The sequence below is a fragment of the Falco rusticolus genome, chromosome 14 (genome assembly GCF_015220075.1).
Source record: "Falco rusticolus isolate bFalRus1 chromosome 14, bFalRus1.pri, whole genome shotgun sequence".
In the NCBI taxonomy this organism is placed as follows: Eukaryota; Metazoa; Chordata; class Aves; order Falconiformes; family Falconidae; genus Falco; species Falco rusticolus.
In genome coordinates, this window is record NC_051200.1 from 8,433,148 (window position 1) to 8,448,266 (window position 15,119).

General features: G+C 40.1%; 1 protein-coding gene across 1 annotated transcript in view; it reads left to right on the top strand.

Annotated features, from left to right (window-relative positions):
• The window catches only part of IL1RAPL2 (interleukin 1 receptor accessory protein like 2), a 392,948-nt gene that overhangs the window by 362,637 nt on the left and 15,192 nt on the right, over window positions 1-15,119 (top strand). Inside the window, exons 7-9 of the mRNA XM_037408547.1 lie at window positions 488-617; window positions 6,884-7,029; window positions 12,587-12,730. Of these exons, the coding sequence (XP_037264444.1) occupies window positions 488-617; window positions 6,884-7,029; window positions 12,587-12,730 (420 nt within the window). The remainder of the gene's footprint in view (window positions 1-487; window positions 618-6,883; window positions 7,030-12,586; window positions 12,731-15,119) is intronic.

Here is a 15,119-nt window from a genome sequence, read left to right on the forward strand (position 1 = left end):
TTACCAAGACTTCATTAACATTTGATTTCTGTCTAAGTGAGGAAGAAATTACTCTGTCTTTTTTACAGGTGGATCAGCAGCAGTAAGCAAGTTCAGTGATTTACTGGCCTCTTAGGGCACGCTCCCCAGTCCTGGTAGAGATCCCGGGAGTCTGACAAAGAAGTCATCTCTTTCTTTTTAACAACCAATCTGACATCCCCTTATGTTGCCACCTTTTCCATACCTTCTCATTGTTCATGTAGTATCTTTCAGGGAAAAATGAAATTATCGATAACCTCAGAGTTTCATTTCACAGCTATTTCCTAAGGTACCAGTCAACATCACCTTTTTTCCTATGGTTTATAGTTACTCCTCTTTTTTTTTTTTTTTTTCCCCTCTGATTTTAAGTGGGAAGATTTATCTGAGGTGTTTAGATTTCTTTTAATCATTCTTTCACTAGTAGCCATGACAAAGTGTCTAACACCCCCTCTTTTCTTCTTGTCCTCAGGAAACCCGCTGACCGTGGCCTGCAAAGCTTTCTTTGGATTCAGTGGAGAATCGGGCCCCATGATCTACTGGATGAAAGGGGAAAAATTCATAGAAGAATTAGAAGGTCACATTAGAGAAGGCGAAGTCAGGTACTTTTTGGAGTATTTACTGTTGAAAACATGGTATGTCCCAAAATCCCGTTGGGGTTTTTTGAAAGAGTTTTTTTAATTGGAAGTGGAAATAGTTTTCTGTCTGAAGAGTGATGAATGACTTGGAACCAGGCCAGTGTGAGTTACTCCTTCTCCCTTCTAGCAAATCAACTTAAAAGACATAGCAGCTATCTATGTGCCTGAGAATCTGTTATGAAATTCCCCTGATGGTAGCTGAAGCATCTCTGGAGTGGTTTGGGGGTTGATTTTAGCCCCATGTGGAAATGATGCTGTCCACTGCAGCTGCCCCTTGTGGCAGTCCTTGGCAAGATGACATTCATTTCAGCATCAGTGTTAATCTTAAAGATGAATGGTCTCCTGTGGAAGACACCATACTTTTTCTCTTCTACTGAATGTCTGCTTGTGATGCAGCTCTCAGTATGCCTTAACTAGGGCTCTCAAAGAGCAGCATTTTTTCCTCCATTCTTAACACTTAAGGAAGAGGAGGAAGTCTCTGTGTGAGAATGTTCAATATCCAACTTGTGCTTGGCCGATTCCAGATGCTGGTTATCATTTGCTGTACCAGTTGTAAAGAAAAAAGACACTTGTATCCCCATGAACATTCATGGAATTTGCACCTAACAGCATCATCTTGTCTTCCTTGTTTAATAATTACCTGATTAATAGCTCTTTGAGCAAAGACTGAGCTATGGTTATGCTACGGACAAGGTTGCCCCAGCTCCTATAGGTACAATGAATATAGATTATAAAGAAAGGCAAGGTCTTTGCACCTTTCATTGCACAATTTTTTGGTTTCATTTCTGAGTTGTTTGTTTCTTGTGAAAGTGATTTTGGACCGCAGGCAGAGAGAGAGACTCCTTTGCTTTATTACCTGATCAATAATTTGAAGTTCAGCCATTTAGCCACTAGTTATTAAGATGTACTAAAATAACTGACCTAACATTGCACCTTAATTGCATACAGATTCAATTTATATATTGCTAGAATGGCTTTAAGTGTGCAATCCTCTTTTGGGCTTCTGACCACAAAATACAATTATTGGAAACTTCTGCCACTGCAAGCAATTGGCATTTAACAACATTGTGTCCTCTCTGGTATATATATATGAACAGAGTGCTTTTGGCCATGTTCTTCCTCTACATCAGAAGGACAATTTGAGGTTCGTATTTAAAGAGCTCTCCAGCTATAGCACAGTTCAAAACTTTTCTTTTATGTGCATTTGTTAGTGAAACTGAGTTTGAAAAAGCTCTATTTGTCCTTCATTGTGCCATATCATTACACGTTCATGTTTCAAATTAATTTTGTGACAACTCCCTTTTCTCACTCCATTAAAATTCTTTGATTCAGTTTACAGACTTAACGCAATTCAGTGAATCTTCTTTTCAGCAAAGCTACTTAACATGTACCTAATCCTGTGCATCACACCCAGCGTTAAAAACACAGCATTTACCGAACCCTACTGCATCATTGCCAGCAGAGCCACAGTCCATACCTTTTTTCATTTAGAAGTAGCTATGGCAACTACAGTAGTAACTTTTTGCAAATGTTTTTTTCACAGTAACAGCTCTTGTTTATGTGTACCATTGCAGGTATGCTGCTTCAGGGAAACTAAGCAGCACCAACTGTTCTCTGTCAGTGCCCAGAGCCAGCCCACACCTTCCACCCAGTCATGTTTATTGATGTATTTCAAAAAAATGTCATGTATGTTTCAAATTTGATGAGCCATGGTGAACTTTCTGGTTAGATGCTTTTCTCATCAGTTTGCTTCTATATGGTATTATCAGCACATTTCTGCTGATGTTGATAAACTACAAGTAATGGGGAATTGTTACAACCAGACCAAGATATGTCATGAATTGTTCCTTTGGCAAATACTGTAACATTTTAACTCTGCATCCCCTATGTTAAATTAGTTCATAAATGTAGCAGCACTCCGAATTTTTGGTGCTGTCTTTACCCTGGACTGTACCCATCCATTGCGTCACTGGATTTGCTGTATGTGATGAGAGTTCAGGTTTGCAGATCAGTGCAGTGTGGGTGTACGAAACATCCATCCCTAGTTTGCATCTTCTAGCATGCATAGTTACCAGTCAATTAGTGTGCTGTTATGAAAGCACTAAAATAAGAATGCACATGACTTGAACATTTCTGTTAAAATCAAACCCGTGGAACGTTTTCTTTTGGTAAGCAGATTTCACCATGAGTAATATGTATGTAGCTCTGGGCTTCTCGTTATTTATTAGACCTTGTTACAGAGCCTTATAATAAAAGGTAACTAATCAGCACTGCAGGACCTAGAGGCTATGAACCCCTTCTGTAACCTGCCTCCTTGCCTTCCCTTGAATTAAGATCCCCAAATGTAAGACATACGTAGGGGGAAAAGGAGAAAGAGGCTTTGCTTGCCAGGTGGGTTTATCACAGCAGTAATAAACATGTCATTTAAATTGAACCAGGGCTATTAAAGAAGGAATCGGAGTCTTTAAGCCTGCCTGCAGAGTTGTCAGTTGTACCTAATTATCAAAGGAGCCCACAGCAAATTTCAACACTGTCCCTCTGCCATGGCAAAGACGTATTTTCAGGCATTACTCTCCCAGCCACCTACGAGTCATTTCTTTTTCTTCTTCATGCAACATTGCAGAACAGTTTGCAGGTGCTTCATAATGCTCAACTTGTAGAGCATGTTTGTCTTTTTTTCACTCTCCATTTTTAAAATGGAAATAGTTTAATTCATTCTAGAGACATGAAAAGAAGTGAACAGAGACATTTTGAACTACAACCTTGTTTCTTCCTACTGATCATCCCCCACAAAAGTCGACTCATGGTTGCAGAATGCTCAGAAAAGATGAAGATGATGTATTCTGTTAGGAGGGGATGATGAGGGATCGAGGCAGAATTACCATCACTGCCTAGCTAATGTGCTGGGCATTTTGCAGAGAACTATGGCAATGACAGCCCTCTTCTGAAAAGCTTGCACTATTCAGGTAGGCAGTGCCTGAGCAGAGAATGAGAAACACGATGCAGGAAAGTGAGAGGGAAGATCACTGTGCCATGTTGTTAGTTGAACTACTTTTCGTTGGAGAGGTACTTATGTACACGCAGGTCTGCCCTTTCATCTGCAGGCTATTGTTAAGGACTGGAAAGAAGGGACTGCGGTTCCTATTCCTGTTCACAGTCCAGAACCTGAACTATATAAAGAATAAAAATTTCCTTTTTGGTAAGTTTCAGCTCACATGTAAATTAGTAAAGGTTTGGAATTAATGCTTTGGTCTTGCAAAGAGAACAAGTGAAGCTTTCTCACGGCCTTTACATCTGTGATCCTACCAAGCCGGAAAATGTGGTTTCAAGGGAAAAGTATTTTAACTTCAGATTCAACTTAGTGCATAAATACATTAGGAAAATACGACAAAAGATTTGAAAAATCTGAAACGTTGGATATTTTTCAAAGAAAACATTTGTATTCTAAATTATGCTTTTGTTTTTTATTCATATCTTACCTGAAAAATAATCAGTAGACAAATTGTGTTGTTTCAGATCAAATAAAATGCTTCGGCTTGAACAAAAAGAAGCTGGTGGGGTTTTTTTACTACACCCACCTCTTCTCTGTCTCCCTCCATCTTGTTTGTTGTGAGTTGTCAAGCGCCATTGATTTACCTATGTATTAAATGATGTAATTACTGCTACAGTGTGTTCATCAAACCAGAAAAAAGAGCTATTATTTTCTCAGCTTGTGGGAGCTGGCACCTGTTGGCAGTGTTGCTGGCAAAGTTTCCCCCAGCTCAGGTAGGGACAGAGCTTCATCTTCTGGGTGTGCAGCATATACTGCTGTGGCTTTAAGGTCTTACATGTTGATACTGTGTTCCTTTTCTAAGGCAAAAATATTGTGCTCAGGGTTCTCTGAACCAACCACAAAATGCAATCAATTAAAGGCCGCACACACATTAAAAAATGTAGGTGCCAACTGTGTATTACTGTGGCAGCAATGAATCATTAGCTGTAGAGTACTGGTTAAAAAGAAAAAAAAAAAGAAAGGAAAAAAAAAAAAGCAGGAATGAAGGGTTTCAGACCCCTAAGAGCTTTTTACACTTTGTTACTAGCATAATGCTTAAGTGACTGTCAGCACTTTCATGATAGATCCCATTCTGAAGAGTTTTCTTCCTAAAGATTTCAATTAGCATGAAAATAAGTGGAAAAAAATTCTTAGTCCATATGCATATTCTTTTTTTTGCGAAAGCTCCTTTTCAGCTGATCACGTATTATTTAAATTTAGGTTAAGGGTCAATCAATTATTTTATTTTAAATAGATTCAGAATAATAGTTTATTTTATCTTAATTGCAATCTGTCTTCAATTTTTCTGTGTAAAATACACAAATTATAGTAAACACAAGACAATTTGAGCATTCAGCGTGCTCCAGGTTAGTGTCCCAGATATCTTCTCTGCTAATGATTTTATTTGTTCCTTACAGCATTTGTAGGCCAAAATTTGTGGATCATACTGTATACCAACAGAGAAAAAATACTTTCCCGAGTTTAAAATATATCACTATATATAGATATGGAATATTAATAGGTAAATGAGAATTTATTTATCTGACCAGCAATGATGTATACTAATTTGTGTCTACAGACAGATCAGGCTTTCTTGGGAGGTTTCTTTTCTGGCCAGAAATAATGCAAAAATACAGTCTTTCTTGCATTATTTTCAGCACTTGGACTCAAGGCCAGAATCATAAAACCCCCACCAATAAATGAGAGTGAATTTGCAAAAAAGATGCATTCCAAGTTTCCAAATGCAACACACATGCCAGTTCTTAAACCAATGTTTCCACTTGGTTTTCGGCAAGTTATGCAGCCATAGGGAAAGAGGCTGAACTGTTGGTGGATGCTGTGATACATCATCTGGGTTCTGTCAGATCACACAAGCCTTTAAAGGCTGTATGAAGCCTTACTGGCAATATGTGGTTTGTAGCAGTCAGGCTTGCATTCTTGATTGTCTAGTACAACGCCCTTGTACTTCACTTCTGTTGCGTTTTCATGTTTGGAGTTCCGTGTTTGTTACAGGAAATGATGTACATAAGAAAATGTGTGTGCGTATTGGAAACCCCAAAACAACTTCATAATACAGAACTTTGGGGGCTGTTGTTATTTAAAAATTTAAGCTCTCCAGAACCAGTTTCCATCAAGCACAAACAGAGCTTTGGTTAATTACTTTGTGGCCAATTGCCTCCCTTCAGCCTCCCAAGGAACTATGTTTTTTGTGAACCCGGATCTTATTTATACCTTTACTTTTTAGTACCATACACTATCTTTTCAGAGAGAAGACTCACTGAAGCACTCTGGGCAGTGGTGAATTCACAGGCAACTGCGAGGGCATCCCACATTTTCTGTTTACCCCTTACACATCGTGCAGCAGTGCGCTAACAGCATCAAATGAATCTGGTAGATTTTACTTGATGCTACATTTCCTTGTTCAAACGACCAGCAACTTTTCCTTGAGCAACTGATAAGAAGCCTTTTGAGAGACTAGGGCATTGTATTTTTAGACTTAATGTCAGCATCAGAAAACACTTGCATTTATTTTGCATTCTTTTTAATGTTCACATTGGAACAATGACATCAAAAGACTGTACCTCTGGCCTGAAAGTCAGCTAGAACTTTCTGTTCCCTTTGTGGGGATTTTGCATGTCTCTGTCCTCTCAAAGGAGCAGAGAGCTCTTGTTCTTGACACCATTGCCTTTTAAAGTCAGGATCTAGCCCCCAAAAATAGAAGAAAATTCCAGAGTAGCACAGCTCCTTTCTTTGGTTTTCCAGACTGCATTAAAATGTATCACAATACCCAGCCTTTAAAATACTGCCTTATGATTTGCTCATCTATAGCTTAGTAGTGCATATTTACTTATCTGGAAAGTGACTATTTATTGCTGCTTTTAAAGGAAACATTGTTTTTAGCATCTAATTTTGGTGCAGGCGGTGAGCAAGCCACATGCTGTGGTTGTGCTGGTAGCCCCTCTTCCTGCACTTGTTTCAGCTCATCACTACGAACGTGGCAGAGAAAAAAGCTTTGGGTTGTCATGGAAGACACCTCTGTGAAGTCTTCTTCAGCCAGCTCGAGTCTCCTTCTAAGTCCTTCTCCAGGAGTGGGGGAGGCCAGGAACACCGTGTATCTTGTCCTGAGAAAACATAGTTCTTTTGGGAATCTTCCAGCTGTTTAAATTCAGTTAAGCAAAGACTATTTCCTTCCTTTCAGGCTCCTCAGAGAACATCTCGGTGAAAAAGAAGTTGAACTGACATTGATCTTTGATGCTGTAGAGGAGGCAGACCTGGCTAACTATACATGTCATGTGGAAAACAGAAATGGACGGAAACACGCCAGTGTTCTTCTGCGCAAGAAAGGTAATTCTCTTTATTTAATCATATGTACTCTCGCCTGCCTGAGCAGCAGCAAGTCAGCCAGTGGCAAAGGTCCTGCAGACCTCTCTGAGCCAGGCTGGACTTCTGTGTGCCTATTTGGAGCTGAAGGATGTTTGTTACAGGTTCAGTTTACTATTTGTGAAAAAAAATCACGACTTTTTCTTCAGGTTCTAGTGAATCAGCCTTGCAGGTGATGCACTTGTCTGGAATACAGTCACCCACAAAGCACCAATATAATCAGTGGAAGTATTCTGGTCTGAACAACCTATGAGTCTGACCCAGAGTTGGCTGACTAAATCAGAAATAATTGTGTGAATTAAGATGTGCATTTCTTAGAATAGGTACCTCAGCAGTGAGGTCAGATGTTCACATATTTCTCTACTTCCTGGCTTTGCTGTTTAAACAGCAATCTTTGAACAGTTGCCATGCATTTTAATTTCTAACTGCATTGGGAGTGAAAATGTTGCAATGGGAGCTATAAATCAGTGGAAAATTACTCCGTCGTGGTTGCGTTGCTTGGTACTGTATCTGGAATTGGGAATACCACTACTGACAAGTTATCTGTAGGAGAAAGGAAACCATTTGGGTTTGAATGTTCCAGATTAAAAGGTGCTACTCTGCTCTGCTGGTTGTAGAAGTCATTATCATAAGGAGTGTAACTATCTCATTACAGTTCTTATATTTGTTCAGTCACCTGTGCTATTCATAAGTAGGGTGACATTTAAGTTTGATGGTGATCTCTCTAAGATAGCATGTGTTAAGTAGTACAAAAGCAACTGTTGGGAAAACAAAGGCTACACACTGGGGATAAAGAGGTAAGGGGAAACCACAGAGCCCTCATCCCAGGAGACTGACTGAAGAGTTAATCCACTGTCCCAGATCTCTGCCATTATTGTTGGCTGTAAATTAATTTACCAAAAGAGGAGAAGAAGAAATGCTTTCATGAGGCACACCTGCAGGTGCTGCTCCAGTCCTTTGTGTACTTTCAGAGCACTAAGGCAAAGGACGTGATTCTCAGCAGGTAGTGGGTTGCAGCGTTAGTGTCGGTTAACAAAGCCAGGGTTTTCCATTATCACAGCTGCAGCCAAAGCCCACAGAAGCGTCACCATTTGGAGAAGGTTTAAACATAATGTTAGTACCTGAGCCTGCTGAGATTGACCTCTGAGCCTAGGGTAGACATCACCGTGGGACAAGTGAACTAAGGGCCAGGCAGAGGAACAGGAGAACCAGCCAAGGCCCCTCTGGATGGGGCACCGCCGTTCTAGGAAACAGCTATAGTCATCGGTTCACCTAAAGGCATGCTGGACGCTAAATGCTGCGTTTCATGGCTATAATCTGTATAAAACGAAAGGTGAGGGAGGGGCGGTATCGGGACAAAGAAGAGCTTTTTGCTCTTCTTTCATGTGACCCACAGGTTATATGTGTGAAAGTACAGTATGCAGTCCTGTCAAAATCAGTGGAACCAAGTCCTACTTACACACTTTGCTATGTATGTGAGAGTTTTACATCCTCCCAGAAAGAAGGGCGTAGCATAGGTTATGTTTTACACTAAGTGATGGGATAAAACACAATACGGAAGGTGCAAACCACTCTGAGAAACAAGGGCCTGGAGGTGTGGTGTGGAACACACACAAACGTATATTTAACATTGAAACTGACAGGATGTCACAACTTTAATTAAGGAATCTGGTCATCATGGTGAAGGATTAGCCTCTTCACTGCAAAAGCATTCTACCTTTCCATCCACTGAACCTCATAAATATACAACTGATAGTGTTTCTATGTTGACGCTGTTAAATGTTCAGCTGTGTTGCATATATTATAATAACAAGCTAGGGGGTTTTATAACAAGAAAATGCAGATATTTCAGAGCTCTGCTGAAATTATGGAAGAAGCACTGCTGAATACAGAATCTGGAGGTGGAAAGGATCACTTCTCAGCTACTATTTCATTTCTCTCTGCACTGTGGCTGTAGAAAGCTTATATTTCCCTCAGGCATTCTCAACAGTTGATTTTCAACTATTAAAGTGTCATTTAAAATAACCACAGTATTTTTACTGTGTCCTTTGACTGCCTGTCCCATTGTCCTGTTTGTTATTTATTAAGTTTTTACAAATACTTGACCAAACCTTTCCTTTCTGCAGCTTGATATAATTACTTCTCATCCTAGCTTTCTCCAGCTTGGATTTGACTGTGGAGCATTATGAGCCAGGAAATACTGCTGGTTTTACTGACCTGTGACAAGTTTTAGGGCAGAACTGATAGACAGCTGTTGACCAGCATCTTTGGTGCCTGTCAAAGAAGGGATCGTGGATTCCTGTTGTAATGTGCTGCAGCTTTCGAAATGCCGAGGCTCCTGGCAAAGAGGAATCACGGGTCTCTGGGCCAGAGAACTCTCCCTCCCTCCAAAGCCTTCCAGAGGGCTGCCTTACCCCTGCTCAGCCAGAGGCGCTTGTAGCTCCAGTTTGGCTCCAGGTTGTCACAGTGCTGTAGGTCATGTCTGCCCTCTCTTCAAAGGTGTGATTGCAGCATATCAGGTCTACACAACCCAGCATGAGTCATGAGTCTGCTAAGCTAGGAAGGCTTGGATAAAAAACCAAGGAATAAACCCCAAATCCAAGTTATAGCTGTTGTATAAGAGTTTCTAGAGTTAGTTCTTGACATCAGGAGGTTATTTTTAAGCACGTACTTTGCTTTAAGGAAGAAAAAGGATCTGTTCAAATATTTAAGGTAAAATTAAGGTAAAATATGTTGAAGTCTTTTACTGTAATTAGTGGTATGGTCCTTACACATGCTTTTGGAGAATACAGAAGTGCAGTTTGCACAGTGCCAGTGTACTGGTAGCCCCAGAGCACGCATCATCATTTAGGATTTTTTTTTTTAAGGTTTTTTTTGACTGAAAAAGAACCAAATCCAGTTTTGAACACCAAAAGCTACCAATGCAAAGACAGAATCGGGCATGTCCCTGAGATCTGAATACCACTGCCTGCTATCTTCCTCACTGACTTCATGCAGGACCACATTGTTACTTGCTTTCAAGCAGTTCAGAAATAAGTTCCGGATGATCCTGCATTTGCTTTTGTTTTTTTCCTCCATTCTGTCCTAGCATGCTTGGTGCTCAGATTACGTGGAAGCACAACATACACCTACTTGTCCCTTAGTTGTGGAAATACTTCTGGATTGCCTTCAGATTAATTTGGAAACAGTCCAGTATTTTAGTGACTGAAGTCTGTACAGTCTATAATATAACTGTCCTGGAACATTAATAACTCGTCAGGAACTGCAGAATAAAATCAAGCTGTGCTTTTAGTGGAAAGAATTTAGGTAAAAGTAAATATTATAATGATGTTTCCTCACCATTTATTTCAAGGAGGCTGCCTTTATTGAAGACATGCAGGAAACTAATTTTTTGTGGGGTTTTGTTGATACTGGTACAGTACTAAATGATGAGGAACCTTTTAAAATATATTTGTCTCTCATTTATTAGGTGTTATGAGACTTCTAGTATTTTAAAGACCATAATCCTATGTGATGCATTGTAGCTAAGTCCTTTTATATTATTTTACATTAGAAACTATCAGAATATTACTATTTACTGCTTTTTTGTCACTATTATAGCATAAAGCCCAGACTTAACCCCTTTCCTTGGGTGTGCTGCCTTCCCTACTTACCACAGCGAGGACACATGAGGAGTAAGGCATTAATCAGAGGCAGAGACTAAGAGCTGGAAGAGGCAAAAAACCTGAACATTCTGGATTTTTTTTCATTGCCTTTACCTTGGAATGGAAATAAGGGGCCCAAAAGACTTGGCTTTCTGCATCCTTATGTCTGGATGCTAGGAGAGTTTGTGGGGCAGTAGGACAAATACTGGACATGCAAAAGCAGATTGATTCTGCCTTTTGAGCTGGATTTTATGGTTTTGCTCGATACTGTACAAGTGAACAGAAGTCCTTTGTGGGCTGCAGATGATGATGATCAAGGCTTAGCATTTTCTGTCCTTGCAAGCTGGCAGCTTTGCCATCATCTCACTTTCCTAGCAAAAAAAAGATTCATACCAAAAAAAAAAAAAGTTTTTTTTCCTTGAAAAGTGATTTTAACCAACTCTATTCTCCTTTTGACAAGATTTATCCCCCGAGCATATGCTAACTTTATTGTTCAGTGTAATAAAAGTCCCATGAATTCCCTGGGTTCTCAGAGAGATGAAATAGCTATTATGATAGACTTTTTCCATCTATTAGTCCGTGACTTCTTACCACACAGACATCAGAGATACTGTAAACTGAGAATAGTTTGACATCTGATGTTAATTACTGAAACACAAGGCATGGCAAGGCAAGAATAACCCCAAAAGATACACAACTAATTTGCCTTTTATCTTGAAAAATGACGCAAATGACATACCAGTAATTTTTTCTGACCTAAGTTTTAGAAGCGTAAAGATCACAAAAACTGTCTTGCCTCTATTACAGTTTTTACATCTTCACATTGCATTTATAACAGCAGCAAATATCTTCGTGACGTCTTATCTAAACTAATATAGGCTGTTAGAGGTAACTATTGTCAAATTGTCATCTTTTGTCTTTTATGGCTAAGCAATATGCCAAGTGGTGTGGCAAGCAATATTGTGTTCAGAGGACATTTCAGGCTACAGAGCAATGCTGTTAAAGTTAGTGTCTTACATCAGGTAGAGCATTGGACTGGTATTCAGGGGGTTTTATCCCATTCTGTTGCTGGTTCGCTGAATGACCTTGAACATGTTGCTTCACTTTTCTACGCCTCTATTTCCCCAGCTGTAAAAGATGGATAATCGCCTTTGGATGAATTTCTGAAGTTCTTTGAAACAAACTGCTTGTGATGTTTCCTAACAAAAGCATCCCAGTAGGAAATTTTAACTAGCGCTAGTTCCCATTAAAGTATAATGTGTACTAAACAAACATGTGAGAACTCCGTTAGTAGCCATCACAACTCAAACAAAGTGGCTCTTAGCAGCCTGATCTGTGCTTCTGGCACCTCACACTATCTTGGGCATTCCAGATGCTCAATTCACTCTCCAGTGATTCAGCTGAAGTCCTGGCTTGGCAACTCACAAAATCTGATGCACTGGTTTCACAAATATAAAACCAAAGTTTAATAATTTTGAGGGGACTAGAGCCTCCCAAATGGTGTACGACATGTCTAGTATATCTATTCTCACATGCTTCATACAGCATTTGATGCACTCTGCTAATACAGAAGTTTCAAACTCCACAAGCTCATTACAAGTTGATTAATCCTGAGTGTAAAATCACTACATATTTCCCTTGTAGAAGAATTATGATTATAGCCTCAAATGCATTCTGGATGGTTATTTCAGATGAGCAGTAGATGGAGTAAATGGGTAAAGTTAAGTAATAGGTAATCAACAAAAAAAATAGGCATCCTTAATGTAACAGTGGTTATAACTGGAAGCTGCACAATCTTATGTGGAATTGTACAGTGGATTAGAGCAAATAAAGCTCGGAAAGATCATAACCTTTTTGTCTTTCCTTGCTAATTTTAGATTTGATCTACAAAATAGAGCTTGCTGGAGGACTGGGAGCCATCCTTCTTCTGCTTATTTTACTTGTGACCATCTATAAGTGCTACAACATAGAGTTAATGCTGTTCTACAGACAGAACTTTGGAGGAGACGAAGCAGCTGATGGTAAGCAGTTGCTCAGGAAACTCAATATATGCAATGGAAATATTTCAGAGACCTGAAGTGATGAAGCCTCTAGATTGAAATGAATCCCAAAAGTTACCTGCTGCTAGTTTAAGTTCAAACTACTAAGCATCTGGTGTGGTTTAACCCCAGCTGGCCCCACACAGCCACTCACTCCTTCCCCTGCCCCAGTGGGATGGGGGAGAGAATCAGAAGAGTAAAAGTGAGAAAACTCGTGGGTTGAGATAAAGAGAGTTTAACAGGTAAAGCCAGAGCCGTGTGTGCAAGCAAAGCCAAGCCAGGCGTTCATTCAGCACTTCCCATGGGCAGGCAGGTGCTCAGCCATGCCCAGGAAGGCAGGGCTCCAGCACCCATGATAGTGCCTTGGGAAGATAAAAGCCATCACTCTGAATGTGTCCCCCCCCCCTTCCTCTTCCTTTTTCCCCCAGCTGGGGTCACCTGCCCCGGCTGTGCCCCCTCCCAGCTCCTTGAGCCCCCCAGCCCACTGGCTGGCTCTGTGCCAGCCCTGCTCAGCAATAGCGAAGACACCCCTGTGTCAGCAGCGCTGCTCCAGCAGGATCCAACCACAGCCCAGTACCAGCCACAGTGAAGGGAACTAACTCTGTCCCAGCCAAAACCAGCACAGTACCCAACAGTCTAAAGCCCTAAGACCTCCCAAAGCAGCCTGAAACCAATGATTTGTTTTCACTGAAATGTCACTGGGCTGTGTGATAAGCAAATGGGAGTGGAAGAATTATTCATGAGTCTGTTATAAAGGCTCGAATGTCATTTGTGAGTTGATGCCCCGAGAGAACTCTTCATGTTCACATGTCCCGGTGCCACATGTGCCCAGGATCACTTCTCCTGAGAGCCATACAGTATGTGGGTAGCCCTTTCACCAGATATTTTTCATTAAATATTTCCATTTAATTGTCTTCAGGCTGCCAACTAACTCCAGTAACTAGTGAGAGGCGATTATTGAGGCTAACTAGTTATCTCAGCTAATTCACAGACTGTAAACAACTTAGTGGAAACTTACGGTTTGCCTGGAGAGAACGTTTCGGAATAAAATAGGCTGGTTTTCATCATTCTTCCCCGCCACTTCCCCCCTCACTAGTATATATTCTTTTTGGTGCCTAAAGCTAAACATGTATTTTTAAATTGAAACTTTAATTCTCCTGAATATAGAACATTCCTGCTCCTATGAAACTGGAGTAAGCCCTGCTAAACTAAATCCAAGTGCTTTAAATCCCATTATTATATCCTTAACACTTCTATTATAGCATAATTAACATGTTATTAGTATGCATATAACTAATATCTGCTAAAGATCTAAAGTTCAGTGTTTGAGTACAGGTACTTTTCGTAGCCCACTGCAACACTTATGAGTCATGTAGGCAGTCTGGAATGGTATTACATCTAGAAAAAATAACGTAATTGAAAAAAAAAGAGCAGGGAGCACATTTCCCCTACTGTGCCAAAACAGTGTGCAGTTGCACAGACATGTTACTTTGGGCAGTTAGCATTCCTGTTATCAAAATAATAAAATGTTTCTGTTTAACACGGGGGAGATATGGTGTGAAAATGTCTCACCACAATGAAAGCCATAGGAGTTTTGGAGAATGGGCGGAACGATATCCAGGGGATTTTAGAATGAGGAATGATAAATGGCAGGAACGGAGGCAGGGCACTTCCTTTTTCTCAGTCTTCATCTGTGAGTGGGAAAACCTAAAATGATGCTTTTTTCATTCTATACAGTACTGCACAATATTTATACTGATACCTAGGAGAAAGTGAAGGGGGAGATGTTGTGCTTTTGGAAGTAATTTACCTCGTAACACCTTGGGGTTATAGCAACATAACCTCCCTTGTTCACACCAACAAAAAGTGACCCAAAGGGGTAACTTCCTCCAGATCGCTTTGATTCATTTATCTTGCATTTTCAGTGTGAAGCTGCTGCATTTTTATTCATGTAAATTCCTTGGTTCAGTCACTTTTTAATTTATGAAACAATATTATTTTGTAGTTCTTTAGATGAAGGCCCATGAGTACATAGGGGATTTTATGTGCTTGTTAATTCTGAAAACAACCTTTTATTTTTCCAGTGCATGATTTTAGAACTATTGCAGCTGCGTGTCTCATTCTGATCCTGCAGAATGAAAGATGGAGGCAGAATATTGCTGAAGGGAAAGCATATACAGGGACGTTTCTTTCTACTTATGTAGGCTATAGTGGGAACATACAGAGCTCCCATGAGCAGTTAACTGTATAGATGCAATTGCAGGGTCATTTTCCATTTATACATGTATTTCTTTAAAATAGATTTGGTACTCAGCACATTTGCTGTATTCCTATTTCTAAAAATACCCTGTGTAAGCAACGTTGGATGCAT